Below are 12,749 nucleotides of genomic sequence, written 5' to 3'. Positions count from 1 at the left end.
TATACTGTCTTGAATCTCTGTCTAAACCTAGAGTGCAGACTTTACAGGATCTACTTTTCATATGTTAATCTAACGTCTTTCTTTCCCTCACGTTACCCTTGATTGTAAAGATCAAGGCCAGCTCATCTTCTTTTCACTACACAGTGTTACACAATAGTGAAGATAGAATTTCATGTACCCTCTCGGTTCACATAATATGTGCACTGTAACATGACGCTTTGCACGTAACACAAAAACTCTGGGAACAGATGTGGGTGCTGAATCATACATCACTAGGCTATTTTGCTGAATAAGATGGACAGTAGTAATCAGCTTTAGCAGTTGCAATATTCTGCGAGGAAGACTTCATTACTGCTAATTTAAACCAGTTAACACCAGATACACATAGATATCTGTCCATGCGTTAATACATAATGTAAGAATGCAAAGACACAGTTTACTACAAATATATTCTGTAGTGAAGACTTTTGTTCAGAAATATCCGTCATTTATTCTCTCACTCGTTCAATGGCAGATTGGGGTTGTTCAGAGAACCAGGAACTCGGGACAGATATTATAGACATTTACAGTTTAGCTTACCTTGGGTGTAGGAAAGATGAGGCTCACTGTCTCTGCAGCTGCCAAGTGAAACACCACTAACTGCTGAGTTTATAGCAGAAGTCAGACGGCTTGTGACATATGGACATAATTAAAGGACAAACCTATCATGCACAGCCATAAATGGACTAAATTTTATAAAATATAATTTACTACAGAACAGCTTCACCTTTCCTCCTCCAGCTTGACAACGCCTGTCACTAGGGAACCTAATGATGCACATTTGTTTCCTCTATTATTGATTAAACAGATGATCTGTACATCATATCACAGCACATTTTGTACCGCAGGAGTGAAACCTTTCAACAAAATGACTTTGAGAAACACAAAATACTCATTGTATTCTGTTATTTGTATGACATGAAACACAAATCAACAAATTAACTAAAAAACTGGAGTAGCATTAATTGAAGGGAGAGGAGCAAATTTGTCATACCTCTGTAGCACCACTGTTTTATTGTGAATCATAGTCTAGTATCACGTTTACACTATAGATACACACACTGAGACTCAATATGCAAATGTTGATTCATCAATGGCAATGATCTACAATATAATATAATATATATTTTTCTTTCAATTTAGTCGGTGCAATAAGAATATCATCTCTGATATAGTGTCACTCTTGTAAATAATGTCACGATTATTTTATTATATATTTTTTACTATTATTGTTCTTATTGTTTTTCGTACTTATTATTTTATGTTCTTTATTCTTTTTCTTATTGCTGCTTATCTATTTTACTGTCCACTTGCTGCAAATGTTCCCCATTGTAGGACTTACAAAGGAATATAATATAATATAATATAATATAATATAATATAATATAATATAATATAATATAATATAATATAATATAATATAATATAATATAATATAATATAATAATAATATAATATAATATAGAATTGGAAAAGAAAAATAAGAAATATTATTTGAAATATCCAGTATAAATGCAGCATCAATGCAGCATGATATATAAACAAAGATATCTTTGTTTATTGTTGCTTGTTGCCATAATTCTTACACAAACAGTTACTTACTTACTTAGTTCAGTGGAAGAAATATTTTCAAATATGTAAAACGACCACCTCCTTGCGGCACTTAAAGCTCATTACAGTAAGGTTGGTGCTGGATTAAATCAACCGCAGGGTCGGTTTGAGAACATCTCGCGAGATAACCCCATATATCCCTATGGAACGATAAGCCTAACCTCGCGAGAGTTCGTCTTCCTAATCGTCAATAGACTGACCCCGGAAACAAAACCCCTCTACTTTCAGCTCTGGATTTATTTCCTTTAGGTCACGTTTTTACCACAATTTTGGAAGAAATGGCGGACATGGATGAATTGTTTGGGAGTGATGGAGACAGCGACAATGATCAGCGAGGTAAACTGATATATAGATATCTCCCAGCCTGAAAGCTTTAGTTAGTTTATTCACTTTAAATACGTGGTTTCATAAACGATGCCGAGCTTTAGCTGTGAATTAACGACGATCAGGGATACTGTAACATCGTAAGACTGTCATGTGTCGTATATATGAACTCCAGTGTGCTTTCTTAACACCTTTAATTGTTAAAAAACACCATATATTTGTGTTCTCCGATCTTATAACATTTTATTGTATCTAGTGCTGAGAGAAAATTGCGGATTAAACTCCTCCTTAAATCGTCTCACTTGTGAATTCAGCACAGACCTCTTAGATAACTCAAACACGTCCTGATTTATTTTTACGGTATATGCCAAGATTTAGACACACAAACCAGCCATTGCATCACTGTCATCACGTTTATTTTCTTTTTACACAGTTAAATACCCCATGCAAGCAGCAGTCATAATTTAAAAAAAAGTATTTAATCGAAAGTTTATGTCCGTGTGTGACCTATTCACAGACATGCAGCATGCAGAAAAATGACAAATATCTAAATCTTCAAATACACGTAAACCAGGATTTATTGTAGTAGTTTATTGTAGACTAAATCTTATCCACCTGTACTAAACTTACTATTAATTATCACTATTTTATAACTATATATTTACTATAAATATTTACTAGTTTCTTTAATAATAGATAGTAAACTGATTATCTTTAGGTGATGGACTGTTGGTGGAGACAAAACAAAACATTTTAGGTTGCTTCTTGGGCTTTGGAAACACATCTCTCATTTTCTGATATTTTATAGAACAGATAACTAATTGAGTAGTCAAGAAAATAATTAACAGATTAATTGATAATGAAAATAATCATCAGTCAATCAATCAATCTTTATTTATGTAGCGCCAAATCACAACAAAGGTCATCTCAAGGCACTTTACACATAGAGCAGGTCTAGACTGTAGTCTTTAAATTTAAAGAGACCCAACATTCCCACGTGAGCAAGCACTTGGCGACAGTGGCAAAGAAAAACTCTCCCTTAATGGGAAGAAACCTCAGGCAGAACTTGGCTCTAGGTGGGCGGCCATCTGCCTCGATAGTGGGGAAATATAATAATGGGATTGTGACAAAACACAAATACCTATATTGATTAAACATTTATCTTTGAAAGCTTTTGATGAAAAGAATATTTTCAGTGTGAGGATTTACACAATTAACACATTAATAAATGGGATTTGGAGTAATATAGTTTATATACATATTTATGTAGTTTATTATGTATAGATAATTGTGAAATGACTGAGTGACAACTACCTGAACTGTTGTGAGAAAATGAGCTATCCATATAGAGTTTGTCACCTAGTGTTTTAGGAATACTGATCAGCAATCACTAACTGTAACAAAGTAGGTGAGACAAACTGTAATGTGCTTAAATGTGTCACTTAGCAACCACAACATCCACCCACCATGATGTGAGGAACTGTGCTCCTGCATGTGCCAGAAGAATAACGGTGCAGTTTGTTTTTCAGAGTCTGGCTCTGTCTCCGGTTCAGACTCGGAGCAGGAGAGACCCCGGTCTGCCAGCAACGCCTCCGGCAGCGGCAGTGACAGTGATCGACAACGAGACGATGATGATGAAGATGAAGGCCAGGAGGCAGGGAAGCCCAGTATAAATAAGGTTTGGGCCTTTTTCTGATTAATGAGTCTTCGCAGAAATGCAGAGAACATTCAAACACTCTCTGCCAGCTAGACTGAGCTCGGTCCAACTACCAGCTTATCAGTAATTTATTTCCAAATGCTGCTTCAGCTCCGTCAGTGCCCTCTGGAGAGTAATAAGGGTATAAAGGCAAGAAATGAATGAACATGTGTTGCATTCTTACTTCATTGTGCCTGTGTTTTAGAGAAAATTGAAATCTGTATCAGGAAGTAAGCTCTCTAAAACAAATCGTCTCACATGCTCCATTCACTTCTTCTCATTCAAGCAGTCGTTGTTTTCAAGGATAATGGAACATTTTGAGCTCAAAGGAGATAGATTGACAATTTTTTCCAAGTCTGGCCTAAAGCAATAGTCAAATGCCCAAATGAACATTGACACATTTTTCTTACTGTTATCATTCCTCCTGTTCCTACTGACTGTTAAGTGATCTCTTCATAATGTGCTTACAATATAAGTGATGAAGGACAAAATCCACAGTCGTCCTTCCATGCGAAAATGTGAATAACCCAGTGAATGTGGCGGCTGAGAGGAAGAGTGTTGGTCAAATTGCTCGTCATCATGGACAATGCCGCTCATCCATTTCATGACGCTCTTCAAGTGTGTTCAGACTTATCTTGCCTTGGTTGTTGTACCAGAGCAACGGCACAGGAGGTCCTTCCTACCAACCACCATCAGACAGACACACGCTATGCATCTGGAGATTTGCTCTTTTGCACACTCAGCTCTTAAATAGCATTTGTATATTTCAGTCCTGTTGAATTTACTATTTTTTATCATTATTCTCATCTTTATCCTTTCTGTGACTGCGCATGATATCCTCAGATGAACTTTAGATAAACTTTTAAATATATATTTCATCAAAACAAGGACTGTGGGTTTTGTCCCCCATTACTTACATTGTAAGCACATTTGGAAGAGGTCAGTATAAACAGGAGGAATGATCTCATCTTTCAATGTTTATTTGGGCACCTGACTGAAATTGTGAACTTATCCTTTAAGTTTGACACAGTAAAGTGTTAAAACTGTGAAACATTCAGTTTAGAAATGTGCTTACATTCACTGTGCCTTGCAGAATAACATGAGGAGATGTAAAATGAATTAAAATTGGTTAAACAGCAGACATGCTGAGACAGTAAGACATCGGTAACAGTGTCTATTATATATATTCTCCTCAGGAGTGGTGCATGGGCACTTGTGTAGATTGTAACATTCACTTTCCTATTTGAAAACTAGCTTCTGAATTTTTTCCTGCCAATTTTCAAGCATCAGCTATGTTAGTTGATAGATTTAAAAATCTGCTTAACTTACTCTCATTCACTTTTACCCAACAGGAACTGTTTGGAGACGACAGCGAGGACGAACAACATAGTCAACATAGTCAACATAGTCAACACAGTCAACACAGTCAACACAGTCAACACAGTGGCAGCGAAAACCAGTCGGAGCGTTCAGGGAATCAGTCGGATGCCAGCATGCACTCAGACCAGGGCGACAACGATCACTCTGACGCAGAACAGCACAGCGGCTCAGAGCGCGGCCATCGTGAAGAGGATGAAGACGAGGAAGACGGGGGCCACCGGTCTGATGGTGGGAGCCCAGCTGGCAGTGGGATGTCTGGAGCGGGGAGCCCTCGCTCTGAGAGGAGCCCTCGCTCTGAGAGGGGCAGTGTCCACTCAGACAGAAGGTAGGTCGACACACACATTGATGTGCCTCACTGTTTAAGTGAGGTAACGAGATGAAGCTGGAGGGGACATGATAATGGTGCTGATTCAGAAAATTACAGATATTTACAGTTTATAGATAAATTGCCTTTTATGTTCCATATGAAGAGGTAAATGACATACTTCTGTTGGATTAAGAAAAAAAGGTATAGGATAGATCTTTGGATATTTATTTATATAAAGAATTTTGAAAATTAATATATTGGCCAATTATCTTATACAGAATAAATAAATACATATATATGCACATTTTTTTCCAGTGATCCCTCATATGTGGTTATTAAATATTGGTGACAAAAATATTTCATAAAGGCACAATATTTAACAGTTAAAGAATAAACTTTATTGTCGAAAAATGACATCAGTACCAAAATAAAACATATGTATATATAATAAACTTGAATTGAGGAAAAGGATCAAATATATTATAAAATGCTGCTTATATACCTTTTTAAAAATGGCACATATACAACATACACCACTACCAATATATCTGTGGGGGGGGGGAAAGAGACCCCAAAACACATCATTTCCGCCTGTTTGCTAAAAAACGACTGTGCCCAGCTGTTATTGTTTCTTTTTACAAATGGATCGCCTGTTTTCTACATCTTCAGTAGGAATGAATGTGTTTGGAAAGTTGGAAAGTATAGAAAGACAGACTAACACTGTTGCTTTTGTTTTTCATGCGATTTGTTGACAAAATCACTAGTTTCAGAGCTCATAGCAACATATACAGTTTTGTTTTTTTAAACAACAGTCCAAAAGACAAAAATATTAATTTTACAATGATAAAGCAGAGCAGAAAAGCTTCACATTCACACACACACAAGCTGAACACTGTGAATCTGCATTTGTTTAAATAAATAAGTGATGGATAAAAATGGTATGTGCCCTGTTATCTCTCCCCCTCATGCCCCGTCAGCAGACTAATGAAGGCAAAAATAATGAATCAGTTGTAATCATTATTGTTTAAACAACTGAACAAATCAAAAAATGTAATAGTTATTCCTTCACCTGGGTTGATGATGTCAGATGGTTACTTTACTGGCTCTGTGACTCACTGTCATTGAAGTCAACTCTTGATTTTTTTCTGTTTCTAACCAGTGTGCACAGTGATCCTGCGACTCCACAGTCGGGCCCCGGCACCCCTCACTCTGAGGGAGAAGCTTCTGGCAGGGAGAACCAGTCAGATGATGAGAAATGGGAAGGGGGCGCTAAGAGCGACCAGTCAGAGGATGAGGAGGAGAAACGACATTACTCAGATGAAGAAAGAGAGAACTCTGATGACGAGGGACCGAGGAACAGAAAGTCAGGTACTCCCGGGGTCTGCTATTAAAATTTTAGGCTGTTTTGTGCATATACCGGATCATTAGCCAACCCCCGTGTTAATCTTAACACATTCGATTTTGTGGAAGAGGAAAAGTGCCATATGTGAAATATTAAATCCTGAGCTCAGCTCTGAGGTTAATCTCAGAACTCTGAGATTAATATGAGATTAATTTCATGGCAGTGGTACTGATCCTCTCTGCTTTCCTGCAGGATGTTTTCATGTCCTGCAGCACAAGTTCATACCACGTCAGGCTAATTTATCATGTGGTCAATGATGCCTTTATATTTGAAGCTGTTTTTTTCTTCTCTTTTACTTTCCAGAGTCTGTAAAGGGCAGTGACAGCGAAGACGATTTCCTCAGAGTGAAACCCAAAGCAAAAATTGCCTCTGACTCAGATTCTGACAGTGATATTGGACGAAAGAAAGGCAAGAGACCGCCTCAGCAAAAATTTATTTTGGAAATCAAGCTGGCATTTTTAGTGCACTTAATGTAGTTTAAAGTTTAAAGTCCCTCTTCTGTACTGTCCCACAGGAAATAAAACAGCAGCAGCAGATGACCTGTTTGGAGAGGCTGACGACATCTCTTCAGACAGCGATGCAGAGAAGCCCCCGACCCCAGGACAGCCCCTGGTATCTACCCACTTGTCCTCTCGCTCTCTGTCTCTCTTACTATCTCTTTCCTGCGTTGATCATCCAGCCTCTTTAATTGTGCAGAGCTTGTTTTTTTTGTTTTTTTCGTAAGAGTTCTCAAATCTCTTTTTCTCAGAGCCTCTCGCTAAGCCTCTCTGAGCTGATCCCTATTATCATGGGTCAATGAATCATACAGTGTTTTTTTTTTTTCTTTTAATGTTCTCTTTCTGTGTGTGTGTGTGTGTTCAGGATACAGAGGATGGGATGGAGGGGGATCATGCAGAAGAAGAGCCTGCGCCTGAAACTCGTATCGAAGTCGAGATCCCCAAAGTCAGCACTGACCTGGGATCTGATCTATACTTTGTTAAGCTGCCCAACTTCCTGTCTGTGGAGCCCAGGTCAGATCCTTGACACTGCCAATAAATTACAGTATTAACACAGAAAAGATGGAAAGAGATGAGAAAACACAGACGTTTTGATACTTTAAAAGAGGAATACTTTAGGGAGGAAGAAAATGACTAAAGCTTATAATGTACTTTTGTTCATAGTCTTCAGCTAAGTATGTCTGGTCCTGATGACCCTCAAATCCTCTGTGTAACTTAAAGGTGTATTTAATTCCCCTTCATAGACCCTTTGATCCTCAGTACTATGAGGATGAGTTTGAGGATGAAGAAATGCTGGATGAAGAGGGACGCACCAGACTCAAACTGAAGGTATGTAGCCCTCCTTTTGTGTATGTGTGAATATTTGATGCCCATCAGTACATTTGAAAGTGAAAGTTATTTTGCTATGAAGAAAGTGACCACAGTCTATTCTTTCACTTCCCCCCCACAGGTGGAGAATACTATTCGGTGGCGAGCCAAGAAAGACGAGGAGGGAAATGAAACACGAGAGAGCAACGCACGCATCGTAAAATGGTCTGACGGCAGGTGCGTATCACTGTGTAAGTAGATGTTAAGGTTGTTACACTCTGTACTTTCCTTGCTTTTTTAAAACTTGCTGTTCTCTCCACAGCATGTCCCTCCACCTGGGAAATGAAGTGTTTGATGTTTACAAAGCTCCTCTCCAAGGAGACCACAACCACCTGTTCATCCGGCAGGGTACTGGACTACAGGGACAGGCTGTGTTCAAAACCAAACTCACATTCAGGTAACAGTCACTTACCATTATTGTACCAGGAACAGGCTGCTATTAAGGACCAAGTCTGGCACAAGCACTTTCAGTTGAGCTCCAAAATATGAGTTGCTAGGGATACTCCTCCTCTGTCTGGCTCTTTGACAGCCGCATATGCACTTCATAAGCCCCCAGGGCCGTCTCTGTTTCCAAACAACAATAGCAGCCTTCATTTCGGCTCCATTCAGAAATGTACTGTATGCTGTAAGTCCTTGGATCACCTTATGCAAGCTGCCCAGGTTTCTCACAATAAGAACTGTGTAAGCCTCTTAGCGCCCCCAAGTCCACCTGGATGTTCTGTCTTCTCAGACCACATGGGACTAGTAGGACACTGGCCAAAGCTGGTTTAACACACAACAGCCCTCCATGCTCCTGGACAGGACATTAACATTTGTTCTGATTGAGTATTATCATCATCAGTGCAGAGTCCTGATTAGGACTAAAGCTGAAGCGGGTCATTGTACAAATGCTGAGGGAGCAATGTTATTTTTTTAAAAAGGAGAATTATGTAACCTGACAAACAAATGGAACAAAATAGAGAAGAGGTTTATAAAATGAGAAACAAAAAGTCTTATTAATTTCAGTATATTGATGCTTCCTTTAACAAAATACAAATACATGCATTATATAATAGCTGATGACCAGGAGAATCTGTATAGTTCTTTCTATTTCAGTAAAATGGAGCCATTGTAATGAGGGAAAGCTGAGAAACAGAATAAAAATGATTCCACTCAAACCGCTGTGGTACCAAAAAAATGACCAAAGTATACCTGAAAATGAAATAAACTTGCCAAGAGTGACCTCAAAACAGTTTAGTTGCTGTTTTTAAAGAGTGAGAGTAAAAGCTGTGGGGGAAATAAGCACAGTCACCTTCATTCTTGACATTATTATTGTGTTTCCTGTGTCTTTTCAGGCCCCACTCCACAGACAGCGCCACCCACAGGAAGATGACCCTGTCTTTGGCCGACCGCTGCTCCAAGACACAGAAGATCAGGATCCTTCCCATGGCCGGACGGGATCCGGAGTCACATCGTAACGAAATGATCAAGGTAACACGGTTGTGCTGTCCGTGGCGTCTGTGCTGCTCCGTTTGCCTTTCCTGAGCTCCCACAATGTTTTTTTCACCTCAGGAGCCAAAAAAAAGATCACATGAGGCCAGTCGTTGACAAGCATCACTCCCGGTTACATAAAGACATGACCTGACGTGCTTGTGCAATGAGGTGACACAGTGGAATAGAAATAGTGTCAGCAAGTCTCTGGGGCTGGTTGTGTGTCAACTGTCAACCCAAACAAACACTGCTGATAGCATTGTATATAGTTTCACTCTTATCAGTGCCGAGCGGAGACAGAGTGACAGAATCTGGTGAAGAAAGGTGGTGTTGAGCTACTGTGGTTCATGCCAAATGCTTTTTAATCGTATTCGTGACATGCTGGTAGAGCACATAGAACATCTTAATTGTTACGGTAGCACGTGGCTTTCAGTCATACTTAGCAGTTATATTTGTACTGGCATTGAATTATAACAGAAGGTTGTTGTTTTTATGTTTGTTTTCCAGTAAACATCTTAATAACAATTGGATAGAACCAACAAAGCAGCTTTTTCTTGAAAAGTACAGCTTATTCATTTGAAGGATGCCTAAAAAGGGTTTTGGCTAACCGGCACAAGCAGCCAAAATTGTACGGGTGGTGCTCAGCAAATATTGATGAAGAAAGAGCTGATGTAGTATGTGGAAGTGTATAAAGATGATAGATATTTGTGTTGAAGACGTTTCTTAATTTGTTTTGTTTACTCGGATTAATTACCTAACGTGCTGATGAAAGAGATTTACTGGGGTGGATTCAGTCGATGTTGCACATGTGCGACAATTATGCTGTTTGTCCTTGTTTTTATACACAACTCCTTGATTTAGTGTTCCTGTGATTTAACATGGAAGCATCTTAGTTGCAGTTCAAAGTTAGACTTTAGACACCTTCCCCTCTTCTTTCGTTCCTTTCTCTACTTTGTGTTGTCCATTGACGATAAATAGATAGACCACTTTATTAGTCCCAGTGGGGATATTGCATTGTTGCAACAGCCATGTTACATCAATCACAAACAATAAGAAGGATAAGGATACTCGAATGGGACAATAACTGACAAATGGACTAAGATTAACAAAGCACACTAAAAGCCACAAAGAATAGGCTTAAATCTGAAATGAACACCAGGACCATACTCTCAATTTAAATATTTCTGAATATAGTATATCGTATAATGATGAAATAGCCAGAACTAATATTTAAAATGCAGCTCCTATCTCATCTTGTATAATTTCTTTCCTAACAAAATATTTTCTTCACCCATAACTAAAGCACCATTGTATAGAAGTACTATGCATTGTACAGGTGTGCTTATCACAGGAATTGTGCACTTTGACAATGCAAAAATGCAACAGGTAAAAGTCGAAAGCCAGACTTTAAAATAATTCTCTCTGGCATCTCTCTCTGCAGAAAGAGGAAGAGCGCCTGCGTGCGTCCATCCGCAGAGAGTCCCAGCAGAGGAGGATGAGGGAGAAGCAGCACCAGAGAGGCCTGAGCAGCAGCTACCTGGAGCCCGACCGCTACGATGACGAGGAGGAAGGCGAGGAGGCAATAAGCCTGGCAGCTATCAAGAGCAAATACAAGGGAGGAGGAGGCCTCAGAGGTGAGGACGTCCCGCACAATCTATTTTTGTTTTGTCTCACAAGTCAGAAGATTTTTTTTTGCTGCCTGAAATCACTCAGATCTAATTAACAACATCTTTTTTTTCTGTCACATCTCAACCCAATCCAGAGGAGCGAGCGAGGATCTACTCATCAGACAGCGATGAAGGCTCCGATGATGACAAGGCCCAGAGGCTGATGAAAGCCAAGAAGCTTGACAGCGACGAGGTAGGTGTAGTATCCTATAGGACAGACAGGGGGCGATGTCAGGCAGGACACTGGTGGGATTAAAAAGCCAACTTCTCACATTTTTTTCCTTTTGAATTTAACACAACAGGAAGTACTAGTCGGGACTGATATATGTACTTAACTCAGCACTGACTGTTTCTGCAAAAGCAAAAAAAAAGAAGTCATGTCAAGTAGCAACTGGAACATGAACAACTAAAAGTACTGACGACCTGTACACATTGTCTTCTGCTGTCAGCGTTTCACAGCATCAACACTACTGTTCTCTGTTTTGTGCAGGAGGGTGAAGGATCGGGCAAACGAAAGGCAGAGGACGATGAGGAAATGGCCACCAAGAAAGCCAAGAAATATGTCATCAGTGACGAGGAGGAAGAGGAGGAGGAGGAGGAGGAAGAAGATGATGATGAATAATTCACTTTTTTTTTTTTTCAGCATTCCACTGTATTATCAGTGCTCAGCCCACATGGCGTATAAACAGCCATTTTTTGTTTTGTATATTTTCTTAAGACCTGTGTGTGTGTGTGTGTGTGTGTGTGTGTGTGTGTGTGTGTGTGTGTGTGTGTGTGTGTGTGTGTGTGTGTGTGTGTGTGTGTGTGTGTGTGTGTGTGTGTGTGTGTGTGTGTGTGTGTGGTGTACAGCACAGCTGAGGTGAGAAATAAAGAAGTGGTTGTCTTATGTAACCAAAGCTTCCCAAAGCCCTCCCCCTTTTTTATCTTTATAACAATATGATTCATTCACACGCATGAGTCACACTGTTGTGAGATTATTAAACATACTGTTTACTCCAAGGATATTAATGAAATAAATGTTGAAAGGTTAAATGAGGTATAAGTAACGCCTGCCATCCCCATTTTACAAACCACCCCCCTTTTATTATCTACTGGTTGAAAAACATGAAGCTACATGTTGATATACTGGTCAATAACCAAACATATGTTATACTGGAATTATTAGCATTTCACCTGTTCAGTTTCCAACCAGGACCATTATGGCAATAAGCTTTTACCTCTATTAATCATCAACCATTTTCATTTTTAAGCCTGGATGTGTTGCATTAACCTTCATTAATGTCAAAAGAATCTATTTAGCACCAATTAATCACCATAACTATACTTTAAGAAACAGTAATTAGAGTATAATTGACACTGAAAAGTCAAACAAGATTGGCTCAGTGAGGCAGTACTTGGGCACAGGAGTGAGCTCACAATGACAAGTGATGCTAAGCAGGTATAATGTTTCATAGTCTAAGTTTAGCATTTCAGCATTGATTTCACATTG

The 12,749-nt window shown here is 39.2% G+C and overlaps 1 protein-coding gene across 3 annotated transcripts; it reads left to right on the top strand.

Annotated features, from left to right (window-relative positions):
* Window positions 1–1,920: 1,920 nt before the first annotated feature.
* Window positions 1,921–12,176, top strand: leo1 (LEO1 homolog, Paf1/RNA polymerase II complex component). 3 transcript variants are annotated; one of them, XR_009924984.1, is made up of 15 exons: window positions 1,921–1,986; window positions 3,504–3,652; window positions 5,023–5,375; window positions 6,517–6,725; window positions 7,063–7,167; window positions 7,274–7,371; window positions 7,621–7,769; window positions 8,000–8,084; window positions 8,206–8,300; window positions 8,386–8,520; window positions 9,458–9,593; window positions 11,035–11,227; window positions 11,356–11,453; window positions 11,751–12,040; window positions 12,110–12,176. XR_009924984.1 is itself a non-coding variant. In XM_062416286.1 (14 exons), the coding sequence occupies exons 1-14, from the start codon at window positions 1,929–1,931 to the stop codon at window positions 11,880–11,882; spliced, it is 1,995 nt and encodes a 664-aa protein (XP_062272270.1). In that variant the 5' UTR covers window positions 1,921–1,928; the 3' UTR covers window positions 11,883–12,089. The 3 variants fall into 3 exon arrangements, 1 of the variants encoding a protein (XP_062272270.1); XR_009924983.1 differs by having other exon boundaries at window positions 11,751–12,060; window positions 12,110–12,124; XM_062416286.1 differs by lacking the exon at window positions 12,110–12,176 and having other exon boundaries at window positions 11,751–12,089.
* The last annotated feature ends 573 nt before the right edge of the window (window positions 12,177–12,749 follow it).

This window comes from Scomber scombrus, chromosome 1, assembly GCF_963691925.1.
Source record: "Scomber scombrus chromosome 1, fScoSco1.1, whole genome shotgun sequence".
Lineage (NCBI taxonomy): Eukaryota > Metazoa > Chordata > Actinopteri > Scombriformes > Scombridae > Scomber > Scomber scombrus.
This window is presented reverse-complemented; position numbering and strand designations above follow the sequence as displayed.